At 41.6% G+C, this 26,516-nt stretch overlaps 1 protein-coding gene across 4 annotated transcripts; it reads left to right on the top strand.

Moving 5' to 3' along the window:
- Positions 1-30: 30 nt before the first annotated feature.
- Positions 31-26,000, top strand: LOC108035184 (anion exchange protein 3). 4 transcript variants are annotated; one of them, XM_044094652.2, is made up of 14 exons: positions 31-693; positions 9,030-9,306; positions 17,762-17,909; positions 17,970-18,234; positions 18,638-18,767; positions 19,059-19,220; positions 19,283-19,525; positions 20,416-20,556; positions 21,027-21,233; positions 22,106-22,303; positions 22,371-24,124; positions 24,193-24,387; positions 24,465-24,693; positions 24,754-26,000. In XM_044094652.2, exons 2-14 carry the CDS (start codon positions 9,229-9,231, stop codon positions 24,826-24,828), a joined length of 3,825 nt encoding a protein of 1,274 aa, XP_043950587.1. In that variant the 5' UTR covers positions 31-693; positions 9,030-9,228; the 3' UTR covers positions 24,829-26,000. The 4 variants fall into 4 exon arrangements, with proteins under 4 accessions (XP_043950587.1, XP_043950583.1, XP_043950584.1 ...); XM_044094648.2 differs by lacking the exon at positions 21,027-21,233 and having other exon boundaries at positions 32-693; XM_044094649.2 differs by lacking the exons at positions 31-693; positions 21,027-21,233 and adding an exon at positions 7,436-7,628.
- Positions 26,001-26,516: the final 516 nt, after the last annotated feature.

Below are 26,516 nucleotides of genomic sequence, written 5' to 3'. Positions count from 1 at the left end.
GTTTGCGTTTTCGATCGCTCCGGTTAAAAACGTGCTGCGCCAGGAACTGTAAATCATTACGCTCGGAAACGTGCTGCTGCTCGCACAGAGAAACCGAAACCGGAGCCGCAAGCCGCGCATAAATCGGCATACTCAGCTTGACAAGTTCAAGTTGGCCGCAGGAACACAGAAAGTCGTAAACTAAAAAAAAGTAAAAAGTATCGAACACAAAGGTCTTAACGCCGCGCGCGCACGCCACAACAACAGCAACAGCAACAAAGAAGCGGCCGCGCGCTGTTATTGTTGCTCTTTCCTGCCAATTTTCGTGTGTGCCTGTGCCCTGCCCTTTATCGTCTGTTGTTTTTATCGACGCCTTCGTTCTCGCGTTCTCTCTCCCCTTCCAGCCAGTGCGTGTGTGTGTGTGTGTGTGTGTGCGTGTCTTTCGCCGCCCCCCTCATATCGCCCTCTCGCTCTCGCCGCACTCGATTTGTTTGTTGTCACCGCGCGCAAAAAATTACAAACAAGAAACATAAAGTTTAATTATAAAACGAAAAAAAACAGGAAGCTGACCCCGCAGATGAGAGTCGCAGAAAACCCTTTATGCTAATCAATGAGCTGTGTCTGAGGCACAGTGGAAAATTTCCGAATTTCGCAAAGCGGCGACGTCATCAGTGGTCGCTCTTGTTGTTGTTGGCGCCCGTGGCCGAGTAAAAGGTAAAAAAAGGGGGGAAAAACGTAAAAAAGTAAAAGAATACTTCAAGTACGTGTCAATTATAAAATTCATTCTGGTCTGCCGTTCCTGTTGTTGCTCTGTCTGCGGCTATTTTCGTGCGAAAGATCTTTAATTTGTGGATATGTTGGCTTTTTGTCGCATTTCCCCACACTGCAAAAAATATATCCATTTTAGTAGTTGTTCAAAATGCATTATGTTTTTATTTATCTTAATCTCTATCAATAAAAATTAAAAAAAAAACATTAAAAATATCATAAAACTTTTTTTAAGTAAATTTCTTTTTATTTATATATATTTTTTTTAATTTATTTAATTTTCTCACATTTTAGATTTAGTTTTAAACACTTGTTATTAAAATAGAAAAAATATAAACCTAAAATTTTTCAACCAATTCCCTTGTTTTCCCAGTGCACGAGTAAACATTTACTGGGCTTTTTCGCAGTTGGAAAAGTGTCAAGGAAAATGCGAAATTTACTCGGCGGCCAAACAGTCGCGGAACTAAATCTCGTTAAATACTATTTGCTGGCCCTGCCATCTGTGGGCCAAGAACTTTTCGGCCCGATTTTCAATTGCCGTTGGACAAATTATTAGGCAGTCGAAGGAGATAAATCAAGTCGGGTCCGAGAGCAACTGCAGCATGTGACTTTGAAACGCTCTGGAAACTGGTTCTATTTCGGACCTCCGGCCAGGGGCGGTGTGGGTCTACTTTTTGTGTTCTTGATTTTTTGCCTTTTGTTCTTTTCTGTTGATTTTTTGTGTTGTTGTTTTGGTTTTTGTTCGACGAGCAGGGCTAACACAGTCTCAGTTCTTGCGGGCACGTAGTGCCACGTTCTGTGCTCTCTCTGCATCTGCCTTTCTCCCCTTTCTCTCCTTTCTCCCCCCCCCCCCCCCCCCCACCATTCTCCGCCCCCGCGAGCGCCTGTTTGTCTTCCATTCCCCGCGGCGCTTTATGCTAAGTTTGTCTGCTTTTTATGCAAATTTTCAGCAAACAACAAGAAAAACAACAGGGGCCAAAGCGCCGAAACTCTACTTTGGGGGAATTTCTGCTATCAGCACTGAGAGTGCTCGAAGTCCCCCAACGGACGCCTCCCCACGCCCACTAGCCCCCTTCCCTCCCCGCCCAGCACGTGAAAAGCTGGTTGCACTTTCCCGCCTGCACTGGCAAAAAAAAAATATAAATGTATGTATAATATTGTTGAGGGCAGGCATCGTAAATAAGAGTTATTTGTGATTTTTATTTGAAATGCACTACTGGGAATTGTGCTTAAATTTATAACCCATTTGGCTGATTTTTAAACACCTTCTAGTTAAATATACTTATTTGCCTTACAAACTTGGGCTTAGAGTGAAAACAGGGTTATTTTAAGCCATTTATAATAAAAATCACAATTAACTTTGCTGATTATAGTGAATGCCTTATAAACTACATTGCAAGAAGTCCCGTACAAAGGAAGCTATTATTAATTTATATATACCAAAATGATATAATACTGCCTGAAATAAATATATTTCCCTCTAATAACTAAGCCATATGGTAGTTAAATGCAATATAAGTTTTTCCACTTATTTTCAAAATGGTTATAACAAAACCTCTTATCAAGAGCAGTCGACCTTTGTGACTTATCAGCCAGAAACTTTGAATGACGAAGAACGAAGTTCTGTTAGGGGTAATATTTTATGGAGTTTATAAATCTTTATAAAAACGTTCGTAGTTCTGGTCTATTGAGTATAGAAAGGTTTGAAAGCGTTTATATTTTTATGCTGCTGGTTAAGCAGAAGTTAGGCATTTCCAAAAGTCATCTTAGTATACCCCCGATAAGGTGGCAATAAATCGCCGATTCTAGCGATATTTTTTGCTGAGTGGAGAACCCCCCTCCTCCGCCCATGAGGCTTCAACTGGTGAGTAATGGCTCAATAATTTGGCTTTGCCCCCGGCCCACCCCCTTTCTGCCACATCTATGCTGCACTCGCGACCCGCACACGATAAACACACAATGTTAACTAGAATTTGTTTATCTCGACTCGGGTGGTTATTTTTCTTGGTTTTTCCTTGCCATTCTGGCTGCTTTCCGTTATTGTTCTTGTCTGATATTTAACCAAAATGTATCATGAAGCTTAAAGTTGGGTTTTATTGTTATTGCCGCCTCTGCCGTGGCTGTAATTGTTGCTTTGCACTTTTGTTTACACAACTTGTGGCGAGTGCGTTGTTGTATTTTGCGTTTTTCGAGAGTAGTGTTTATTGTTCCTTCGCAGCGATACACAGAACTTGCAGTGGCCAGCAAATTGGAGTATTTAATAACAATGGGGTAGGAGGAAGTACGGTGGGCTAAGACCCTGGCGTACACAAAGGGCGTAGGGGGATTCCCCATGAGTACAGGAAATTCAATGCAATAATACGCATTTCCCCATTTTAACATTCCTTTGAATTGCCTAATCAATATCTGAAGTTGGTTATTGCCAAAGAAATATTTATGGAAGATAACTTTTGCAAGTAATACACTTTAAATAAGTATTATTGAATGAAAACATACTCTTACTGGGGCTTGAAATTACTATATTTAATATTTCAATGAATAAACTATTTGAAATGGTAGTGATATTAAAATATCATGATTTTGATTTGTAGATCAAATTGCTATAAGTATTTTTAGAAATTGTTATTTAATTAGGTAAGGGTTATATTAATTTTTAAGGTTTTTGTTTAACTATTTGAACATCAATAAATATTCAAAAATATTTTAAATGGCAATGCCAGTGAAATATCACCATTTGTATAGCTTATTAATTGTAGTAAGTAGTATATCTTGTATATAATTAGGTAAGAGTTATATTAATTTATTAGGTTTTTGTTTTGTTTTTAACGTGACTCGTTTTCAAAGATAACTTCTAGTTAAAACTCTCAACTTATTCATATGGCCAGACACCCTTAAGATAAGGCACTTCATCACGCTTAAAAATGTCTGTGAGTCATTAAAGCAAAACCACCGCCAAGTGGGGGAAGGGTTTACCAGCTCGGGGGCATCGTTTCGTTCTGGATATGACAGATATTGTGACACCCCTTTTGCAACGGCCATGTCCGCTACTGATACTGATATTGTACATGTGTCGGCATTCTCGGGAGTGATTTACCAAAACAAATTAAAATAAACTTCTGCTGACTTGGTTTCGGCTAGGCACCGCCGATGCCATCTGTGGCGATTTCCGAAGAAGCCCCGTATAAATACTCTTGGGAAAACAGCTCGTATTTTTAAAACAGCTGACGAATAGTAGGTAGAAGAAATATTTTATTACATAACATTTACAGTCTTTACTAGTGGAACTGCAGTACCTCTAATAGGGTTTGGTTCTATTATTTATACTTGCAGTTGGAATTGGATTAGGTTTTTTGTTTAGGTTTTTCGTGTGCGGTGGAGCGTTGCCAAGAGTTTTCAGTCCGCTTCAAATGTCGTGTTTCGAATGCAATTGATTTTGAGTGCTTTGAACCTTTGGACAAACGAACGCCGTCGATCATAAATCCTTCAAGGTCGCACAATATTGTCACTCAAGTGGAAAGTGGAAGTACGGCGCCCAACGAAAGTATAAGGCAATGTGGCGGGGTTATATACTTTTTTTTTGGTAACTAATTGGTAACCAAAAGGGAAATGACTTGGAAATAAATCAAAGCAAGTACACAAAACGAAACCGAGAGTTTATTTATGCTAAGTGATTTTTTATGGTATTGCATTGCTGCTTGATATTCAACTAATTAATGCTAATTGTATTTGTGTATCATTGTTATGGCCACATCAATGTAAACGCTTTGTGCTATGCGATAACCGCAATTACTCGGTCGCTTAGCTACCGTAACCGACACTACTTGATAGTACGAAACCTTAAAACAGAACTCTGATTCGATTTAGTTGTAAAGTGTAACTCTGTGATTACTAACCTATTCCAATAAGTGCACTTGAACTGGCTACCTGTGTGTCCTAGGTGTAGTTTATAGGAGGGCTCGGTTATCAGTCTGGGCATCGCATTTATGGTCCGCGAAGATTTATGGGGGCACTCAAACAATGCGTTTCCAATTATCAAATATTTTAATGCACCCATATATTCGCGAATGGTATATGGGCACACTTCTGAATAATTACCCCGCGTCGTCAGCGACATTTTCTCAGGTATACATACGTATATTGTATCTCGAGTGGTCCTAAAAGTGACATTTGTACGTTCGAGTGGTGGCTAGCGGCTACTGTATTGTGCAAATCGGTGGGTGAAACCCCCTTCCGGCGGAGCTGCGAAACGGGAAAGAGCTGGCGGCGCTCGAGTGCTTTCAAGTTCAATGTCAGCTGCAGTTGCTGCGGCGAGTGCAATTTCGATTCCAGTTGCAGCTGCCTTTGGCCTTTGGCGTTGACTGTTGCAATTCGGTGGATCGCTGTATCGCTGGATCGCTGGGAAACCGGTTTGCAACTTGTTCGGCAGCACGTGAATGCAAATTGAAGTTCCAGTGGAGTTGGCATCCTGAAGAGCAGCTGACTGACCCAAACCGGTTGGATCTGGAAAGATTGGGCCGCGGAGCGACGGTGTTCGATAAGGAGACGTCGTCGCACGAGACGGGTACTGATAAAACCGAAGCTTTTCCAATGATTACATAAGGAACGCGGCTATTTAAAGCCATTGGCCCGGCCATTTATCATCTATCATCGGCTGGCGGCTGGCTGGCTAATCAAATCAATTTCGGGAACACGACACATAATAGACAATCTGATAATTTATGAAGCAAATCCCATACATTACTGTCAATTGTTTTTAATAAATTGAGGCCGAATCTGGAATCGGAATCGAAATCAAAATGAATGGCTAGCCCAGAAAGCGATAAGAACGCCAAGGTGTAGGCGGCACTCTTCAGATACCCGCTAACGTTTTTTCTTTTTATGCCGCTCGTACGTGTATATATAAGCAAATAATTTAAATCAAATTTAAGTCAGACCGTCGTACGATCGATCGTTTGGCGTCATTTCGCCAGCGAACGCTAATGAACCCATAAAATTGATCACCACGTTAATTTTCACTTCGCCTCCCTGTCGAGAAACCCCACCCCGCCTGGAACTTTTTGGGGTTTTAAATTGTAACACCTTCGGGTTTTATGGGAACCTGCGGCCGCGCCGTTCTGTTCGCCTTTAAGTGTCTTATATGTATTTATAAGTTTCAAGTTGCCTCTAATTTTGATAGCATGCAACTGACTGACTGACTGCCTCCCTTGTGTGGGCCATATAAAATGTGTAAATTTATTTGTTTTCCCCTTCGGCGACGTGCACTTTGTCGTATCGAATTCGGTTAGTGTCACGCGATCCGCGATCGATGGGGTCTGAAAAAATACCTGATTTGGTCTAAACGAAAATAGCTCAAGATACTTTTTTATCTCTTGTTGTTGCTCTGATTTTGTAGATGTGAAAATTATATGAGAGATACTTACAATCCATTGGGATTTTTATGGTTATGAAAAAATACATAATGATAATGCTATATTTTACAGAAATTGTCAGAATTTCTTGTGAAATTGTTTTATATTTTATTATTTATAGTATAGTATTGTCCTTTTGCGATAGAGTGTTTTTCTGTTTAAACTTATTAATATTTCTGGCCTCTCAGTTCATTCATATTTAAGATATATTCATGTCTTGCTAGCAAACAAATTGAACTGTATATTACTATTAAAGGAGATAGTTTATTTCTTAATTTTGTATTGTTGTTTTACGTTTTCGTAACTAAGAAAGCTATTTTTTAGTTTTATTAGTCAGAGTGTTTTTTTCCTTGCACTTATTTATATTTTAGCCTCTCACTTTCTCCTTGCTTTCTTTCTTGCTTGCCAACTAACTAATATTTAAATAAACATTTTCAATTGAAAACAAACCAATCACCAAAGGAAAACAACGTTCGAATTTCCACCGAGTTACTTAAGTTATAACCTGTACAAACACAAACACATAGAAGTACCTATAATAGGCGAGGCAATTTAGGGATTTGCCAAGCATTCCCTGAGGCAGCGCAACGATGGCCTGGCCTGGGCCTGGGCCTGGGTGTACAAATATTTATTCGGCAGCCTTGGAAGCGTTTCCGCCCTCGTTCAGCCATTGATCAACTTTGAAATCCTTTTATTAGTTAATAGCGTTTGCCCGTAACATGCCACCCACTTTTATGCAGACGCGAGGCAATATCAAGGCCGTCGAAAAGCCAAGAGCCGAAAGCCCAAGTTTTGTTTGCTCAGCAACTTAACTTTAATCCATGGTCGAACGGAGGAGACACATCAGCTTGCGCTTTTTTATCGAGGAACATATGGCAAACAAGACGAAATATCCAAGGCGCATGGGAGCCGAAGCCCCTCCCCAAAGACGAGTCACATTTTCTTACATAATCAGCAGAGCGACCAAGTGAAAATTTGTGGGCAGCGCAAAAAAAGCAGTTAATGGGACGGGCTAAGTTAAGGCGCTGCGTCTAAGCACGAGACTCATGCTGGATTGTCTACGCGATATGCGATACGAAACGAGGCGCTGCTCCTCACACACAGATACGCACCCATACAAAGGCGGCGGGGTTTTATTTTTGCAGCTCGCAGATACTTCGGGTGGCGGCGGCAGCGGCGGCGGCGGCGGCTCACTTTCCAAGCGTTCTTGGCGGCAGAAAGAAGCTCACATAAATCAGCTCATTCGCGGCCGCAACAGGTTCACACGGCATTCGCTCGCCACGGAGGAAGCCACGTCGGTGTCCTGCATATCCGAATATCGCGTATCCGCCCCGGCGTATCCAGCAGATACACTTCGCGTTCTCGGTCGTCGTGCGAACCCAAATGGCCAGCGGTGCCTAATTGAATTGGTCTTACTTCTTCGGCCATTCGCTTATTGTCCTGCCAGTCTGCCGGCTGCCTGTGGCCACCAAGGTGCTTACTGAATTATTAAGGACCCTCGGACACGTAACATTTAACACCGGACTCGGGGTCCTCGCTGTGCCTGTGTTTGTCTCGGTTGATTGCCGTTTAGGTTCAACGCCTGCCACGCCCCGACTCGAAGGGGCTGCCATCAGCACAAACAGGCGGTGGCCATTATTAACATAAATTCTGGGCTCCATTTCAGGCAGCTGTCATTATGGGTTAAGGAACTGTTAAAGAGATCAGCATTGGGGTACCAGAAAAAAGTACCATACGAGTGTTAAATTTAAAGTATATATTTGCTAGAAAAAAAGTAGATAAAGAACTTCAGTCGCACTTTGTTGAAAAATAAATAATCAATATTTTAATTAAATTTTCAATTTGCAAAATATACCAATTAAGTCACTTGGTTCTCACATTTTTCGTAGACCTTCTCAGCTCACTTACTTAGTTCAAGTATAATTCGATAAGATGACAATTAACCATATCGCATTTATTCGTACTTAATTTAGAAATATGACAAAAGGCATGACTTTTAAAAATGGAAATTTCATTATTAACCTCTCCAAAAAGTATTTTTCATGTTCGTACCATTTTAGAATTAAATTTTGATAATGGAACTGATTAAGTAATTATATTAGTGATACAAAATAACTGAGATTGCAAAGGAAGCAACTTTGGTTTTTTAGAAGTGCAAAGATAAAGTATTAACAAAACAAAAATATTATACTTCTGGGAATTTAAAATTGAACAAAAATAGTTAAAATAATAGCTTATAATTTTATATATGAGTTTAATTTTTTTAAATTATATAATGTAAAAAGTAAATTAATGTAGTCCTACTTTCCAAGTAACATGTTTATTCGCTTGCCTTAAAAGATGAAATTTGGCTAGAAAAAATATTGCAAATATTTTGTGAGTCGTGAAATCGGTGGAGAATTCTTTCAGTGTAGGCTTTCTTAACTGACAAAGGAGATGACGATCGTTAAGCGAGCAATCTGAGTGGCAAAGAACACCGCCTTGGGGCGTCGATTGCGCCACACTCATCCCCACCGAGTCCCGAATAATAATTGAGTGCTCAAATAACGCAAATTGATCACGAGCCGTCAACGAAAGTCGCGTGCCCCATCGACCCCGCCCCTGCGCCTCTGCCGCCCTAACTATGCGTGTGGCTGCCATTTAACTTTAATTGAGTCGCGTCGAGTGGTTTTTATTGCGCTCGGTACTTACAGATACAGATACTCGTGGATATATTTATGTGCGGCATCGCCTCCAATTGGCCTCCTTAGGCAGTGACAAAAAAGCAACAGTCCAAATTGTTTATTAATGAAATTGCGCTCCAAGCACCCGCTTCTGTTTGTTTGTCTCTTTTTTTTCTGTATCTCTAAATATTTTTTTGTTTCTTACTTTCAGGGCGTTGAATTCGCTGCCCCGAATGTTGAGATTCTTGGAGCATCCACAGTGGCCGCAGCAAATCACCAAGCTCACCAGCACTCCGATGCCATTGCACTGCCTGATCATCAAATAGGCAGTTCTCATAACCCATAACATCCTCGGATTGGACCCGAAATAAACCAAAAATCTAGAAAGGAAGCCTGAGGAGACACTCAAGATGAGCTTCAGTTCGGCCAGCGGCAGGGAGAATAATGTCCGCAAATTGTCCTTCCTGGGCTTCAACACCAAAAAGAAGGTGAGTTATATTAAAAAATGATAGAATAACACATAATATATTTGAGTAATATATTTATTATTCATAGAAAACAAAACCTCAAGCTTTTTATAGAGATTACAGCGCATCATAGTTTAGTTGTTCGCATAAAAGCTTAGGAATTTATTAGTTAAAGTTGTGGCTTGGGACAAAGCAATTTATAAATATAAAAAAATGTAAGTTCAAGAATGTTTCAAGTAAAAGGGAATTGAATTGAAAAATTAAAATATTTAAATTGAAAAAACTCCTAAAAAACTTTAAGTAAAAAACTTTAATCATTTCCATCACATCTTGATTGCATTTCCTGTGTGCTTCCATAGATTAACTATAAATAATCCCGCCTAATGTATTGGCTTTGGCCGGGAAATTAATTAGGCAAATGTGGGAATGAGCTCATACTTTGGCTGATGATGATCCCGATACGACTCTTACCCAGTCAAGGTTTCTCTCCAAACTATTTTTTGTTTTTGTGTGTAATGCAGGCATGCGTACATATTTCAAAAAGTGAATATAATGCGCTGGTAGTTTTCCATTAAACAAATCATTTTTTAAATGTATTTTTTTGTTTTGCCTTTGCCAATTTGTGAATAATTCATTTGCACAGCCCGCACGGTAATGTCAAGTAATTGTTATTGATTTTTATTTTTTGTGGCTTGTGTTATTTCGCAGTTGTTTACTTTTCCACACATTTCCGCAGTGTGTCGCTTGCTTTTGGGCACACCGGCAAATGCCCGCCAGCTACCAAGTGACACAGTTTGGAAACCAGTTTCCAGCAAATCGATTTCGGTTTCAATTTCGCTTTCAATTACAGTGCAAAGTACTCAATGCTCGACAGTAGATCACACAGTGCCCTCTAATCATGCATTCATTCATGCGAAAGTGCTGCCTTTGTGCTCGACATTACGTATACGCCGGGTGGTGCTGGAGGGCGACCACAAGTTGTCAGCTTAAAGGCTAAAGCGCTAAACGCGTCGAAATAAACGCATTTTAATTGTGCCAGCGACAAAACAGTTGGCAATAACGGTAGCAGGAAGCTAGTTAGGCATTCAGCATTCAAATGAATGTACCCACTCTACTCACCGCAGTCACACTGCACACACTCATTTGGCAAACGGCGCACAGCGCACAGAACGGGAAATCGATATTCGTGGTCAAGGCCGCCGCTGAGGCACTCACTCCCTGGCATTGACAATGAAAAGTAATAGTACAGCGGAATTGTAATCGCAATCAATTCATTGACACCTGGCCGGGTGAAAGCGTCAAGTTGCACTAGCCGTGGGAGCAGCAGCCTCCATTAACGTAATTGCACCACAAAGTAGGCCATGATTTGGGTGTTGCACTAAAATTAGAATGGTCTAGACGGTATTTTGTAACGAAACTTTTTGTCATAATAAATATGTTGAATATAACAACGTAGGATCGAACATATCAGCTTTTTTTTACGGTCTTATCAATATTTTTCAAGGAGTATTAAGGAAGATTTTTTTGACACGACCTACATAACTTTTTAAATGCTCCTCGTAATTGTCTATACAGCTCACCGCTCAAAAAAGTCTTTAAAGTTAGGAGAAACGAACTTTAAAATGTTACACATGCTATAGTGGTTCTCAGACAGCAAAATACCGCCACTGCACCAATTTATTTTAGTAATACCTTGTAAGTAGTATCCCAAACAACAGTATTACAACATTAAATAGGTCTTTACTAGCAGTAAAATATATACTAATATTTTAAGGAGTGGTACTCTCCTCTTTATGTTAATATAACCATTTGCATTAATTAAGACCACCAGTTGTAGTAAAATGATGACTTAGTTGTCTAATTTTTGGCAGTCAGCTATTTAGCCAAAGGACATTACCCCCAGCTCTTTAAGCAAGTACAACCCAGTTCCTTAATAGTAATTACGAGTGAATAGCAATAATCAATCAATTACCAATCGTGTCATCCATCCAGCCTATTTAGTGGTTAATGGCACCACATAAATCAGCTCCCCCGAGGGAATCCTATCATCTTGCGCTGCACTGTACACTCACATAACTCAATTAGCCATTACAACTCGCCTGTTATCGCTAATTACCCGAAATATACACACATATGTAGGTGCCATAGGTATCTATATACATGGGTGTTCGGCTAATGAGCCCTAATGTACTGGCTCGCTGTTCAAAGTGCCAACGAGTGAATAGATTTTTGTGCAAGGCGAAAAAAAGCTCTTCTTTTTTCGCACAACCGCCCACCGCCCACCGTCCGCCACCCTCTCTGGTCTATAATCGTTGGCCAAACACAAAACTAAGTGTTGGCCTTGAGTGGCCTTGACCATCATGGGGAGGTCCTGTGAGCGCAAAAAAGCTCTGCCATTAATTATGCACCAGTGGGAGGGTGGGTGGTAAATGGGGGGAAAAAAAGGAAGAAAGAAAAGGCTGAGCGCACAAAGCTTTTGGCCAGCTGAAAAGCTCTTCTGGCCAAAACTGCATGCCGATTTACGTCAGCAGGAGCGTGTCCTGGGGGCTGGTAGTGGGTGGCTGGGCGGTTCCGGGGGGTGGCTGTTGTTATAGTAAAGCCCGCCCGCACTGGCGGCCCTGAGAATCAGCTGAGCGTGGCCGAAACGCTGCAGCGCTGCCAGCTGAGCGGCCTGTGCTACCGTTATACGCGCGCTTTAACCCTGCGCCTGCGCACTGGGTCAAAGTTCAGGTAACGCCAGCAGCAGCAGCAGCAGCAGCGGGCAGCAGCCACAAGCCCTCATTTGCTGGGCAGCCTTCCCAGTCAGCGGAACAGGCTCGATTCTCCCCTCGATCCGAGCCGAAATTACCATAATACGCGGGTCAAAGTGCAACAGGCCAAGGGTTTTTTGCCAATCAAAGCCGTTACCAAATTTGCAAACGTGATTAAAACTTGGATTTTTGCACATAGGAGGTGCACATCGAAAGCTGGGAGCCCTCAAGGTAAAGCGTGAAACTAGTCTAACTTGTTTGAGCCATAATGTTAATCAAAAACGCACCGAAAGTTGCCTAACACACGAAACTTTTCAAGAGCACACAACCTTGAAAATGGTTTCAAAAGAGCCCATCGCAGGGAGGAAATGGGAAAAGCCTTTCCTTTTTTTTTTTTATCAAATTATAGTCGAAAAGTTGGCAGCTGGGCACAACAAGTGAGTTGGCCTTTTATGTGCCACAGACACTCAAACTCGGCAATTTTTCCCCCCTTATATATATATGTATAGACATTTTCCGGAGGAAAATCATTTTGGGTGTTGCATACTTTTTGGGGCAATAAAACGGCTCGAAATGTTAGCGAAATGCTACCCCAAGCGACAGGAGTCAACCTCCCCCAACACACACACACGTGTGTCTGCGGTCAAAAATGTACCTGTATAAACATATCTGTAGATACCTCTGTGTATCCATACACCTGGAGGTGTCTTTTTGTGTGTGGCATCTTAAAAATGGCCCGTAATAACCGAGTTTCATTTCGGTTTGCCGGATTGATGAGTGATTGACTGCCTGAATGGGATTTTGCGGTTTCGTGTTTCCAATTTGTCTGCATTATAAAAACGCTGTGCATTATTTAGCAGTTCATGCATTATTTATAATCACTCACACCTGCAGGGGGCAAACAGAGGTATTCACTTTGCCTAAGTTTCCCTTCAAGTCGGGCACGTTGGGTGGGGTTTAATTTAAAGTTTCGTACAAGTTTCGTCGCCTGAAAGTTATATAAGCTGCTTGGACCTTTATTTTATGGGTTATGGGGAGGCCTTTATACATACATTTGATAGAATTTTGATTGGAATGTTTTAAAGAGGGTTATAGTTGGTTTGTAGGCCAAAATAAAAAACTTTTAAGACTAATATTTAGGAAAACATTTTTGTTTTTATTACACTTTAAACTTATATATATTTAAATAATCGATTAATGTGTTTACTTAACTGAATTAAATAAATCTTTCCAATTTCCTATGTTACTAACCTTTTTAGTTCACAAGAAAAACCTTTCATGTGAAATTCCCATAAAATTCCCCACATTGCCCGGAGAACTCGGTGTTACTTCCGGTCGCAGGATAATAAATAGAGCAGGCCTCAGCTATTTATTGTTAAGGCCTCTCATCCTCCCACACAACAGACAACAATGCCACCGACTGACCTTGAAGTATGCAACACTTTTTCTTAGTTAAGGATAGTGAGAGGCCTTAGTGTGTGAATATGGACGTTTTAGAGGGTGAGCCGCACTGTCAGCATGATTTCCCATCACTAGATTACGTTTACGATGCTTTAACGCCTGTGCCTGTGCCTTTGCCTTTGCCCTTGCCTTTGCCTCCGCCCAATGACCAGTTTAACCTTTCGCACGTGTCCGTCTCGCCGCGACCCCTGACCCCAGAGCCGGTGTCCCGCGTCCTGTACCCACTTTTCCGCTTTTCCCGTCACTCTTGTGCTTGTGCGAGCATTTCCGCTGCGGAATTCACATTAAATTAACACAGATACACACACACACACACACACACACACACACACACTCACGCCACCGACAGACAAAGCGTTATAGAAGCATCGTTAATTTGTGCAAACAAACAACAACAGCGGCAAAAAAAGTAATATCTAACTGCGTAGCGAAAGCAAAACAACAAAAAATCCACCAAATTATGCACAGGCCGTGGAAAAAATTCGACAGCTGCAAACAAATAAAAAGTTTTATGTATACATGCATAAGCACAGGCCACCCAAAGTCAGAAGTTAAATGTTCAGCTAAACGGTTTATGTTTTAGCGCATTGTCCACTTTTTATGGTGTTGCTAGTTACGGCCAGATGTGGAAATATGGTTACAAAATGTATTAGACATTCTGGCGACAGAGCCGGGAGTAGAAAATTATGTTGGACATTTCCTGAATTTTTATTATTTACGGAAAATAACTAAAAAAGTCTTAAGTATTTAAAAGATTTTATATATAATTCAGATACACTTATTATCAAAAAGTTTGAAAATTTGTATTATTATTTGAAAACTGCTTATTAGATATATTAGTTTTATCAGATATATTTTAGATACAATAACGTTTTTATAATAACTTAATATTAATAAAATATTTAAACGGTAATTGTTTTAATAGACTTATTTAAGAGATTTATAATTCATAGTCTTTTCCTCTTTTCCTCTTTTCCTACATAAATACTTTACTGTATTCTTTTATGGGTAATATGAACTAAACCAATATCCTGTCTTCGCCATATTTGTAGTCCTTTTTCCTTTCGTCCTCCTTTGGGCAACTCAACCCAAACAGTTTTCCAATAAATACAAAGTCATATACGCGATACGTCGCGCAAGACTAACTTTTAATCTGCTTTGCGGGGCCAAGTGAGGAAAGTTATTCGCCGGCGATGACAACAACAGTTGGCAACTCGCAAAATCTTAACAAGTTTCGCTTTAGCCGCAATTCGATTCAATTTGGCAGGCAAGTTGGGCCGAAAGTTGTTTAGGCCACGAGCGTCCAACTTGCTTATGACTTGTACTTGTACTTTAGGTCACGTGCCGCCGCTCGCTTGCCGCCTCGCAGATGTCAAATCACATCAGAAACACTCCGCGAACTCGGCTCAACTCAACTTATTTTATTGTTGTTGGCCCCACGTGGAGAGTGGGTTCCCGCGCAGCTTACATGCATGCCCAGCTTTATGGGCCAACTTATGGCACGACTGTGACTGTGACGGCGCACAGCACTTGTCAACCGAATAGGTGCACTGAGTTCTTGGAGAGGGGTTCTGGGGGATACAAGATATATATATTAAAAACATGTGTCAGAACAGGACGTGCAAATTGAAAGGAAAACCTTGCGGGAGTCGGAAGAAGAAAGAAATTCTTAAAATAGAAGAGAAAGTAAGGGATACCAAATAAATTCGTTTGATCATCATCTTTATATTGATAATACTCTTTACTCTCAGTGTATTTCTTCTTTAAAATGTTGTAAAATATTACAAAATAACTGATAAAGTTTGGATAAAATATTTACCTTTGCTTTTAATCCAAGTAAACTTTGTGTAGATACTTTTTTTAAGAAAAGGGTATACCTACTTATAACTATTATAAACAAAGATAATAAATTTCCTAGGAGATATTAATATATTTGAGTTTCTTTTGAGATTGACCTATTCAAAATATAAGTAAAATTAAGACCTCTAATTTATATTTAATAAATTTGATTTACATAATTTGATCCTTAATCATGAATATTACTATTTCCGAGTTAGTATACCTATTTATTTCGACTTTTATAATACCCTAGGCTAAAAATAAGCCTTATTCTCCCCCGAACTCCCGTTTTGGATGATCTCATTGGGCTTCTATTTCTCTGACCAGCTACTGTATGTGCAGTTGGGATAGGATAGGGCGGGATAGGATATAATAGGATGGGAGTACGACCCGTGCATACTCATTTGGCTCGGCTGCGAACGCTAAACAAACAACAACGAAAATTGACAGCTCAGACGGCAGGTGGGCGTGGCAGTTCGGGTGGTTTTGGGGGGTTTCGAGGGGTTGAGGCCTGAGCATACCATCGATTATTTGTGATAAGCGCCGCTGACATGCTGCATAAAGTGCGACGCTCTGCTAGGACCGGGCTACCTGGAGAGTGGGTGGTTTGTGGGTGGCTTGGAAAGTGGTTGCGAGAGCTTATGTAGCTGACTCGTAGCCACATTATGATGGGCATCAAGCTAATGGCTGAATGACAAAATACTTTTACGGCCTGCCTGCCTGCCCGCCAGTTCGTATCTGTAAATCAGCAATGCCAACAACTTCATAATGATCACAAAAGCGAGGCATTAGTACGAAAGTCATTATGGGACAACTTAGTGTTTATCGATTAATTAACGTAACACGGCGCGTTACGCTCGAGCTTATCAAATGCAAAACGCCACCCACAAAACACCCATGAAAGCACCCATAAAGCACCCACAAAACACCCACCCACAGAGGCGCTTGGTCGTTGGTCTTCCTCCGTTTTTCTTTTTTTTGCCCTGCTGCCGGTCGGTGGACACATTGACGTTCCCACGTGCAGGCTCTTAGCGTTATTAAATTGTTGTCTATTTATAAACTCGAACTGAAACTCTGTTTGCCTTTGTTTCCGCCCTTATCTGCCACCGGCTTATCAGGAAGTGAGTGTAATTGTCAAGGATACGCTCGCCCGGTGTATTAAAGTTGGCATAAAATATTCAACAGCTGCAGACCTGACCGGGAATCGCCGGTCCTTCGGCCAGCCCGAGGGGCCAAATCCCATTTAGTTAATTCCATTTGCATTTACCTACTTACCACATCGGAGCATACGATAATTTTCATGTTGACGTAGTAAACAAGACTGGGAAAACACTCGACCGGAGCACCCAGGGCTCTCCAAGACGTGCCACTAAAGCTGAAAATACATGGCAAAATATGTTGACTGACTGTGAGTGTGTGAAAATATTTCAGGTTTTCACTGTCAACATAAAAGAGAATATGAATATGCAAAGTATATGCTCTGTGGCTTTAAGCATTATAATCAAAAGATATTAAATTTCTCAGCAGATATTGGCATAGTTTGATGCTAATGGATTGTGGTTTACTTGATTTTATTTTTAAAAAAATATAAATATTTATAAAAATATGTTTGTTTTTTTTTCAATTCAATGCAAATCCGTTTAGATTTTATTTATAAGATGTAGAAATAAAAAAAGTATGTTTTGTTGTTCCAGAAATGCTTTCACATGTGTAAAGCCGTATTTTCCAAAATAGATTTCCCGCGAAAACAATGTAATTGAAGGCGAGAGGCAAAATTGAATTCCCTCCAACCTTTTCAGTGATTTCCAATAAACAAATTGAGATTTTTCCTATATTTGTAATCTGATAGCCACACAACAATTGTGAATAATTGGGTTTGCTTGTTCCTCGCTAGGGGCAAGGAAATATATGTGCACATATTTTTTTCTTCTGCCAGATGATGTTGATATTGATGTTAATTCTTGGGAGAAGTGCGCAATCAATGCCTTCGTCACTGTGAAAACCAATTGGGATCGATTAAAACCAATTAAGAACGACGCCCAGAGAATCCAGTTTGATTCCCATCGTCAAGTGGCTGGGATATTGTGGTGGAATGTTTGGTTTCTTTAGGGTTCCAAATGCGTACGTTAGCACTCTGGCTGGTGGAGGATGATTAATGAACGCCTCGGAGACGTTTGCCAGCCAATTCTTTGCGTCGTCCCCCTAAGTGCTTTCCACCAGATCGTCAAGATGTCGAAAGACTCGTGACGACGAGCAATAATGCTGCGAGTCATGTGACTCGTCTGACTTTGTTTTCCCTATAGATTCTTAATTGAAAAGTATTTGCGCCGACTTGACTCATGCCCAACGTGACCAAACGCATGAAAACAATTGAGTAACGACAGTTTGTAGTTATATTCATATGGTTTTTCCTCTTTATTTTGCAGTCCGGCAATGAGGATCCCGACGAGGTGCTGCTGGACTCGGAAATGGACAAGGTCTTTGCCGGCACCAGTACGCGCAAAGACAAGTTCGATGTGAACACCTTCCAGGACAACTCCCAGCTGCCCATTGGATCGCGCAAGAAGAACAGCAGTAGGTTTTTGGGACTACCAATATTGTTTTTGATCCTAAGTTATTTGGGTTTATCCACAGTCCGCACAAACGATCTGAACATCGAGGAGGACTCGGAGTACGAGAGCCAAACGGAGCCCTTGAACAATGCACAAAACTACGATGACATCCCCGAGGACTTCCCCTTAGTGTCGGAGCGAGCCGGACACGGTGACCACTCGGACAACTCGGTGGACGAGAAGCACGTCCAGTTCGGCGGCAAGAAGAAGACCGTCGTCACCCCGCCCAATTTGATCTATGATGAACAGCCCACGGATCAATCGCACGAACGCAAACGCAGAAGAAGGTGAGGATACACCCTAGTAAAGATTTACTTAGTGTTCTATCCCTAACGAAACCTAAATATAAAGCACCTTAAAAGAGCTGTGGGTCTCATAGACAACACTGCGTATAAGTAATGTGTGTTATGTGAACTTGCAGATTTCGAGATGATATAACGTATACGTAGTTTATTTTCTTGAAAAATCAGCCTTTATATATTAATGAATTTTTTGAAATGGAATAGGGATCTCTGAACTTTTATAAACACATACGTAATACCGTAATGTATTGAAAAAGAGTTTTATAATAAGGATTACATTTTTGTTAACATTAAACGGCACTGAACTTTAATACTTATTTAATATATTTTGAATTTTAAATAATAATTACAAATAATAAATACAAATACAAATCTAATCTCCTTTCAGCCGCCACCAGTATTATAGACAACGTAAATTCTCACATCAGGACAGCGTGGAACCCAAAAACAAGCTCGAGGAAAACGGTGATGCAGGTGCGCGTCGCATCTCTGTGCAGCCTGAGGACACGGCATTGGAGGTAGGGCCTGAACACTGGGTCGTGGCCATCGATTCCCCCTACCGAGAACCCCCCAACCCCCACTAACAACTAGTTCAGATCATCTTACTAAACCAGCTATATTGTGTCTCTCCAACTCGCATTGCTAACCCACAAAACATACGGACTCACCTGTAGACAAATGGCCAAATGCCGGCTAAACAGGTTGACCATCTTATCCTCGGCCGTGCCCTTAGCCCCAAACAATTAGCTCCCGATTTGAATCCCCCTGTTCTAGAACTAATCTATTGTTTTCTGAACCCCCCGTTATAGGAGGCTGATCTCAACGAGCTGAGATCACATCGTTCGGACGACCCGCGAGCCCTGCGCCGCCACAAGATCCATCACTCATCCATCAAGTTGCGCGAGCTGCCGCAGATTACAATCTCTCCCTTCACCAACAAGAAGCCCGAGGTGGACCACAGTCCTCATGAGGTACTAAGGAAGGAGGATTAAGGAAATATTTGTCCCTGATTTTAATATCTTTTTCCGATCAGATCTTTGTGCAATTGGACGAGCTCACGGGAGTGGGCGAAGACCGCGAATGGAAGGAAACGGCCCGCTGGATCAAGTATGAGGAGGATGTGGAGGAGGGCTCCGATCGCTGGGGCAAGCCCCATGTTGCCTCCCTCTCCTTCCACTCGCTGCTCAATTTGCGTCGCTGCCTGGAAACGGGCGTTGTCCTGCTCGATCTGAATGAGAAGGACCTGCCCGCCGTGGCCTACCGCGTGGTAGAGCAGGTGAGTTATCCTTTAAAGTGGATTATAATATTACGAATCTCAATTAAGGTCAATTTTGATTAAAGTTTTAACATTTTAGTCCAAAAAACTACTGCTTTTTAAGAGGTTTTTCGATCGTAGTTTCGTCAAATCAAGGCGTACAGCTAAAATACCGTTTTGAGCAGTGTGCAACCTGTGCTATTAATTTCAATCATAAACAAAAAAAATTAATTTTTTGAAAAAATTTTCGAATTTTTAAGGGGTTGCATCGTCATTTTTTGCAAAAATTGACAAAAATAAAAAATTTGCAGATTTTAATGTCATTAGATTGGAAATTAAACTACGAGCTCAACGATGTATGGCATTCCTTTTTCTTATCCTTTTTGGCATTTTGCCAGCCAAAACACTCATCTTTTAGGGCTAAAGAATTAGTTTTAAATTGAAGTCAACAATACTACTATTTTTAGCGGTTTTTCGATCGTATTTTCGTCAAATCATGGCGTACAGCTAAAAGACCGACTGTTTTGAGCAGTGTGCAACCTATGCTATTAAATTCAATCAAATAAAGAATAATTTATTTTTTGACCAATTTTCGCATTTTTTAAATCCCTTTTTTTGCAAAAAATGGCAAAAATTTTAAGTTTCTAGGTTTTAATGTGAATAGATTGGAAATTAAAATACGAGGTCAACGAGGTATAACATAGCTCTTTGCGACCATTACTTACAAAATGCCAGCCAAAACACTGATTTTTAGGAAGAAAAAAAGGATTTTTAACTACTCTTTAAATTATGACTGTTTTGAGAAGGTTCCAACCTATAAAAAAAATAAAAAAATAATATTAATATCACAGGATTGGCTTAAACTCTAAAATACTTTAAACTAAAATGCAATATTTTTCTTCCCCCATTAGATGGTGATCGAGGACCTGATCGACATCAATGACAAACCCTCGGTGATGCGCTCGCTGCTCCTGCGCCATCGCCATGTCAACGAGCACCAAGGTGTGCTGCCCTTCACCAAGCGGAAGTACAACAGCTACACCAGCCTGCAGGTGAGATAAAAACACCCTGCTCTTCAGCTCATCCCGATGGTTTCGCTAACACTTCTGTGCCTTCTTCTCGACATTCTTATAACGCATTATCATCCAACCATTTAACTTTCCCACCGTGCCTGTTCGCTATAAATAATTGGCTTTCAGTGAAAATTGTGACAAAAGTTTGTTAATTCCCATGATCGTGGTCATTATTCTCTTGTCTCTTTCTGACATCTCATGACTCACAACTCGTACACCAACATCAACAATAATTGTAATAACTACAACATCATCAACAACTACAACAGCAACTTATACCCAAATCGGTAAAGAAAAGCCAAATTGTATATATTCATGATCGTTCAGATATCTGATAAACGCCGCTTTGTGTATCTCTTGAATTTCTTTCTTTCTGTGTACGTTTACTGATTTTTTTTTGCCACAAATGACAACACACCCAATCTTCTTGCACTCCGAAAAACCAAAAGTTTCTTTGGATGGGTGCGGATTCATCCCACCAGCAGTTCCAGCAGCAGCAGGCGCAGCAGCCACCTCGCAACCTGGCCAAGGCCAGGAGGAGCATCTGCGTCACCTCCAGTGCCCCGCCCACGGCGGCGATGCTCAATGTGGCCACTGCCAGCGCAGCGGCGGCGGCGATAGATCACCGGCGCCACTCCACGATGTCCTACCTGGGTGTAATGAACTAGAACCCCCTAAAACACGCCTCCTCTCGTTGTCCTAGAGCCAGGGAATGAAACGTATGAGTAGGGGTGGTCCATCCTGTAAAAGTAAATAAACAGGAATAGTAAAAAATAGTTTAAAGAATTATATTCATTAGAGAATTTTGCAAAACTGTGTCATTCGTATCGTTAAAATACGACAAGGATTACAATTATTAAAAATGATTTAAGATATGTCTTTTAGGACTTATAAATTGTCCACAAAAAATTGTTTGATTACATGGTAATCAGTTAAACATTAAATAATATTATTATCAAGATGCCATAAAATTTCCTAAATTATTTTAACCTGAGAGCTTAGATATATTTACTATCCATTGTATTTACGTTAATGTCTATTAAGACGTCATAGGTGCTTACAATTAAAAATGTTTTCTTCCATGTTATAAGCTTTCATTCCCTGGCCTAAAAGGAGTCAGAAGCAGCCGAAATGCGCTTATAGAACTCGCGATGTTTCTTTTTAGCCCCACCACGTTTTAGCCAAGTTCCATAGCCCTCCTCCTTCCCCCTAGAACCACTGTTTTTATGTGTGCTCTCCACCTCCACGATTGGCAAGTTCTCAATTGTGATTGTGATTGTGTTGTTCAAGTACCTTAGCTCCCTTCCACTCGCAACTCTAAAACCGACTGCTGCCCTAGATCGCACATTTCTCCAGTATAATACCAATAATATATACCCATTTTGTTCTGTGGCACGACCTTACTCTATACAGATTTTGTGTTCAGTGTTTGGCACCAGCTTTGCATGAAGAGCTTGCTTGATGTTCCCCAATAGATCATAAAACTCTTTGTTATTATTTATTTAAACTTTTATGAAATGTTCCACAGAACTTGTCTGGCGGCACGGATGACAAGAAGATCAAGATCATGCCGGCCAACGAGATTGGAGGCAGCAAGCGCAGCAACGAGCTGAAGATAGACATGAAGGACGACATGTACTCCTCGTCGCAGGAGGATCTCAAGAAGCTGCAGAATGACACGATCCTCAAGAGGATTCCGGCGGGCGCCGAGGCCACCACTGTGCTGGTAGGTTTATATCCTTTCAGCTGCTGTCTTTTCGGTATTAATGATAACTCCCTTTTTCCCGAAAAAGGTTGGTGCCGTGGAGTTCCTGGAGCAGCCCACCATTGCCTTTGTCCGTCTGTCGGAAGGTGTCCTGATGCCCACCTTGACAGAGGTTCCTGTCCCCGTGAGATTCATGTTTGTGCTCCTGGGACCGCGTAACTTCGACTTGGACTACCATGAAGTGGGTCGTTCCATCTCCACGCTGATGGCCAACGAGCACTTCCACTCCATTGCCTACAAGGCTGACGATCGCAAGGATCTGCTGTCGGCCATCAATGAGTTCCTGGACGATTCTATTGTCCTGCCACCCGGTAACTGGGATCGCCATGACCTTTTGCCCTTCGAGGAGTTGAAGGCCAAAAAGGATTGGATCCGGACGCGGAAGATCAAGGCGCTGCAGGTGAAGCGAGACAGTGAGATGATCAAGATCGGCAAGGATGAGGAGAAGGCTTTGCTGGAGAAGCAGACGCTGGGAGCTATAGGATTCACCATTGGTGGAGGCGATGGAGGAGGCGATGGCGGTTCCGACGATGAGGATGGGCGGAAGAAGAAGAAGCCCAGTCCGCTGGAGAAGACCGGTCGCCTGTGGGGTGGCCTAAGGAACGATCTAAAGCGCCGCATGCCTATGTACAAGAGCGATATCCTGGATGGCCTGAACACGGAAACCCTGGCCGCCACCATCTTTATGTACTTCGCCTGCCTGTCGACGGCCATCACCTTTGGAGGTCTCGTTTCCGCCAAGACAGACAGCTGGATTGGCATTTCGGAGACGCTGATCTCGTGCTCCCTGGTGGGCATTGTCTTCCACTGTCTGTCCTGCCAACCACTCGTGATCATCGGCACTACGGGACCACTCCTCCTCTTCGACGAAGCTCTCATGGTGTTTTGTACACAGCATGAATTTGATTTCCTGTCTTTGAGAGTTTACGTCGGTGTGTGGCTGATCGTAATAGCCCTGACGGTGTCCGCCTTCGAGGGCAGTGTGTATGTGCGCCTGCTCACGAGATTCACCCAGGAGATCTTCTCAGCGCTGATCACGCTCATCTATATTGTGGAGACGTTTATGAAACTCATTTCGATCTACAAGCAAAATCCCCTGCTGCCCGACTACAATCTCCCGCCACCGACGCTGGTGTCCCATGAGCATGCCACCAATGGAAGTCTTTTGAATGAGACCGCGACTGTAGCTGCGAATATCACCCAGGGGCTCCTGAACATCTCGACAACGGCCATGCCGACGGGTCTGCCACCATTGCCCAAGAATCAACCCAACACTGCTCTGTTCTGCACCATCCTCACACTGGCCACCTTTGTGGTTGCCTACTACCTGAAGCTCTTCCGCAACTCTCACTTTTTGGGTCGCAATGCTCGTCGTGCCCTAGGAGATTTTGGTGTACCCATCTCCATTGCCATCTTTGTGCTGGTCGACTACCTGGTGCCGGCTGTGTACACAGAGAAGCTTGTGGTTCCCGAGGGCCTGTCGCCCAGCGATCCCTCCAAGCGCGGATGGTACATTGGCTTCGATACCTCCTCCACCTGGATTCCATTCGCCTGTGTGGTGCCCGCCCTGCTCGTTTACATCCTCATCTTCATGGAGTCGCAGATCTCTGAGCTGATTGTGGACAAGCCAGATCGTGGTCTGAAGAAGGGTTCCGGCCTGCACTGGGACATTGTGCTGCTGTGTCTGTTAAACTGCGCCTGTGGTCTGTTTGGCATGCCCTGGCATTGCGCCGCCACTGTGAGATCGGTGACCCATGTGTCCTCCGTCACCATTATGTCAAGGTGGGCTTAAAACCCAGTTTAGATTTTACATATGTGAATTAATAAGCTTTAAAAATATTTTGTAATAGAACCCATGCCCCTGGCGAGTCGCCAAGGATCGTGGATGTGAAGGAGCAGCGCCTGTCCGGATTTTTTGTGTGCCTGATGATTGGTCTTTCGGTGCTGATGGCTCCGCTCCTGCGACTGATCCCTATGGCCGTGCTCTTCGGAGTCTTTTTGTACATGGGAGTAGCCTCCATGAGTGGAGTGCAGTTGTTCGAGCGGTAAGTGCTTGCACAGAGGATTTATCTGTAATTAAAAAAAAAATCTGATTATCCATTTCTTAATTTTTTTTTTACAGAATAAGACTGTATTTCATGCCTGTGAAGCACTATCCTCCCACGCCCTATGTGAAGCGTGTGCGACCCTGGAAGCTGCATCTGTTCACCACCATCCAGGTGCTGTGCCTCGTCCTCCTGTGGACCGTGAAGTCGTCGCAGTTCTCGCTGGCCTTCCCCTTCTTCCTGATCATGATGGTGCCCATACGACAGAACTTGACGGCGCTCTATAAGCCCGAGGAAATGGAAGCGGTAATTTGGGTTTCTTTAAATTTTAAATTAATTATATTAATAGATTTTGTATTATTCCAGCTGGATGGCAGCGAGATCAAGAAGAACGACGACGACGAGCCCGATTTCTATGAACAAACGAACTTACCAGCCTAGGATTGGTCTGTTTGGTACTTAATTAGTGTTAGATTGAAAGTATTAAAGCCAAGCCACGTTTTACGCTGGCCCCAAAACAATATCACAATAGCGAAAAGCAAAAAGGCAAAGAAAAACAAAACTAAAACAATACAAATACAAATACTTTATATTTGTTGCGAAATTCTGGTGTGAAAGCGTTAACGAACTACCTGCAATTAGTATTTAGAGACTAGCCACACAAGAACACACACCTGAACCCCCCGATAGGCATATTTGTATAGTATATACACATAATATGCGGGGTCTGCACTTTGTGATTGAAAGCGGTTGAAGCTGCAGAAGAAGGCGGAATCGTGTACCTAAATTGCAACTGAAATCAAGAGACAAATTAGATTATTAGCCAGGATTATGGGGTGGCAGAGCGGAGAGAACAAAAGCATATTTTTGAGGCCAACAGAAAGAGTTGATGGTTTATCAAATTTGATATCGTCGTTACCTCTGACTTGTCAGGACAAATATCCTTCCAACGGAAAGGACAGTCACAAATTTGCATCACACACACACTAAGCACACAAGGAAAACCAACGAGAGGAACAATTTATTTATTCAGTTGGAAATTCGCATGTATTACTAGCAATAATTGCATTTGCATATACACAAAAACTATTATAAACTTGGCTTAGACCTATCAAATCGAAGCAATCCCCGCGTGGAAAATTAAGAGAAGCCCATAACTAACTATTTACCTTCAACTGGCGTAGTGATAATTAGTGTCAAACACACACAAAAAACTAAAACAAAACAACAAAAAACCCCACATTCTTAGATCGAACGAACGAAAAATTGTTTATAACAAATTCGTTGTAAGCACTTCGGGCGGAGGTGCCTTTTAAAGGGAATTCTCCGTGCCTGAAGTGGCCGCTGTAAGTTTGCCTTCTTTGTACTTTGTAGTCAGATTATTGAAACACACAAATAAGTCCACACAAAAACACACATTGTACTTATACATGACTATGTTATATATACACCCGCATACACTATTTAGTGCGTTTCAAGGATTATTCGTTCGGAGCTGAGAGCCTAACCCAAACTATTTTTATGTAACTTGTATGTATGAACTTGTACTTACTTCTAAGTAGTTGTTGTCTAGTATTGTTTATTCCAATTCAAATAAAACTTAAAAATCGAAATAGTTGTTTTGTGTACTGACTGCTATTTACAGGGGGGCAAGATTTGCCGAAGAGGGGACATGAAAAAGTCAATTTTGGTATAAGAGGGCATCTTGAAACTGGCAGCTTATGAGATTTTTTCAGAAAGAGCTTTAATGGGCAATTTAAAATTGTGCTTGTCCTACAGTAAAAATAAAGGAATATATGCCTTAATTATTTTGTTACTTTGCGAAATATTTTATTTGTAAATTATATTTTTATTTACTTAGTTGATATTATTATTTAATATTACCAATTTTACTAAATATATTTGTTTCTAGAGACTTAGGTGTATTGTTTTTCTGGAAAGCGGTGCTATTAAAAATGGCAATTATAGTTTCAGTTCTCTTATTTCATCCTTGCGTCTTACACATTTTTTTAAGGGCAATTAAGGTCTAATTTTAAGCCGTGCGAATTACCAATGCCATCCAATTATATGGCAAACTAAACCCTTTTAAACCGTTCCAATCGAATTAGCGACTTCAAAGCGTTGCGCGT

Source organism: Drosophila biarmipes, chromosome 3L, assembly GCF_025231255.1.
Source record: "Drosophila biarmipes strain raj3 chromosome 3L, RU_DBia_V1.1, whole genome shotgun sequence".
NCBI lineage: Eukaryota > Metazoa > Arthropoda > Insecta > Diptera > Drosophilidae > Drosophila > Drosophila biarmipes.
Note: the sequence above shows the minus strand (reverse complement) of the source record. Positions and strands in the feature narration are given on the sequence as shown.

Coding starts and splice junctions, on each gene's coding strand:
- LOC108035184 (XM_044094652.2), top strand. CDS start 9,229: ATGAGCTTCAGTTCGGCCAGCGGCAGGGAGAATAATGTCCGCAAATTG. Junction 20,557..21,026: donor ACAGCTACACCAGCCTGCAG/GTGAGATAAAAA, acceptor AAAAACCAAAAG/TTTCTTTGGATGGGTGCGGA. Junction 24,694..24,753: donor AGCCCGAGGAAATGGAAGCG/GTAATTTGGGTT, acceptor GTATTATTCCAG/CTGGATGGCAGCGAGATCAA.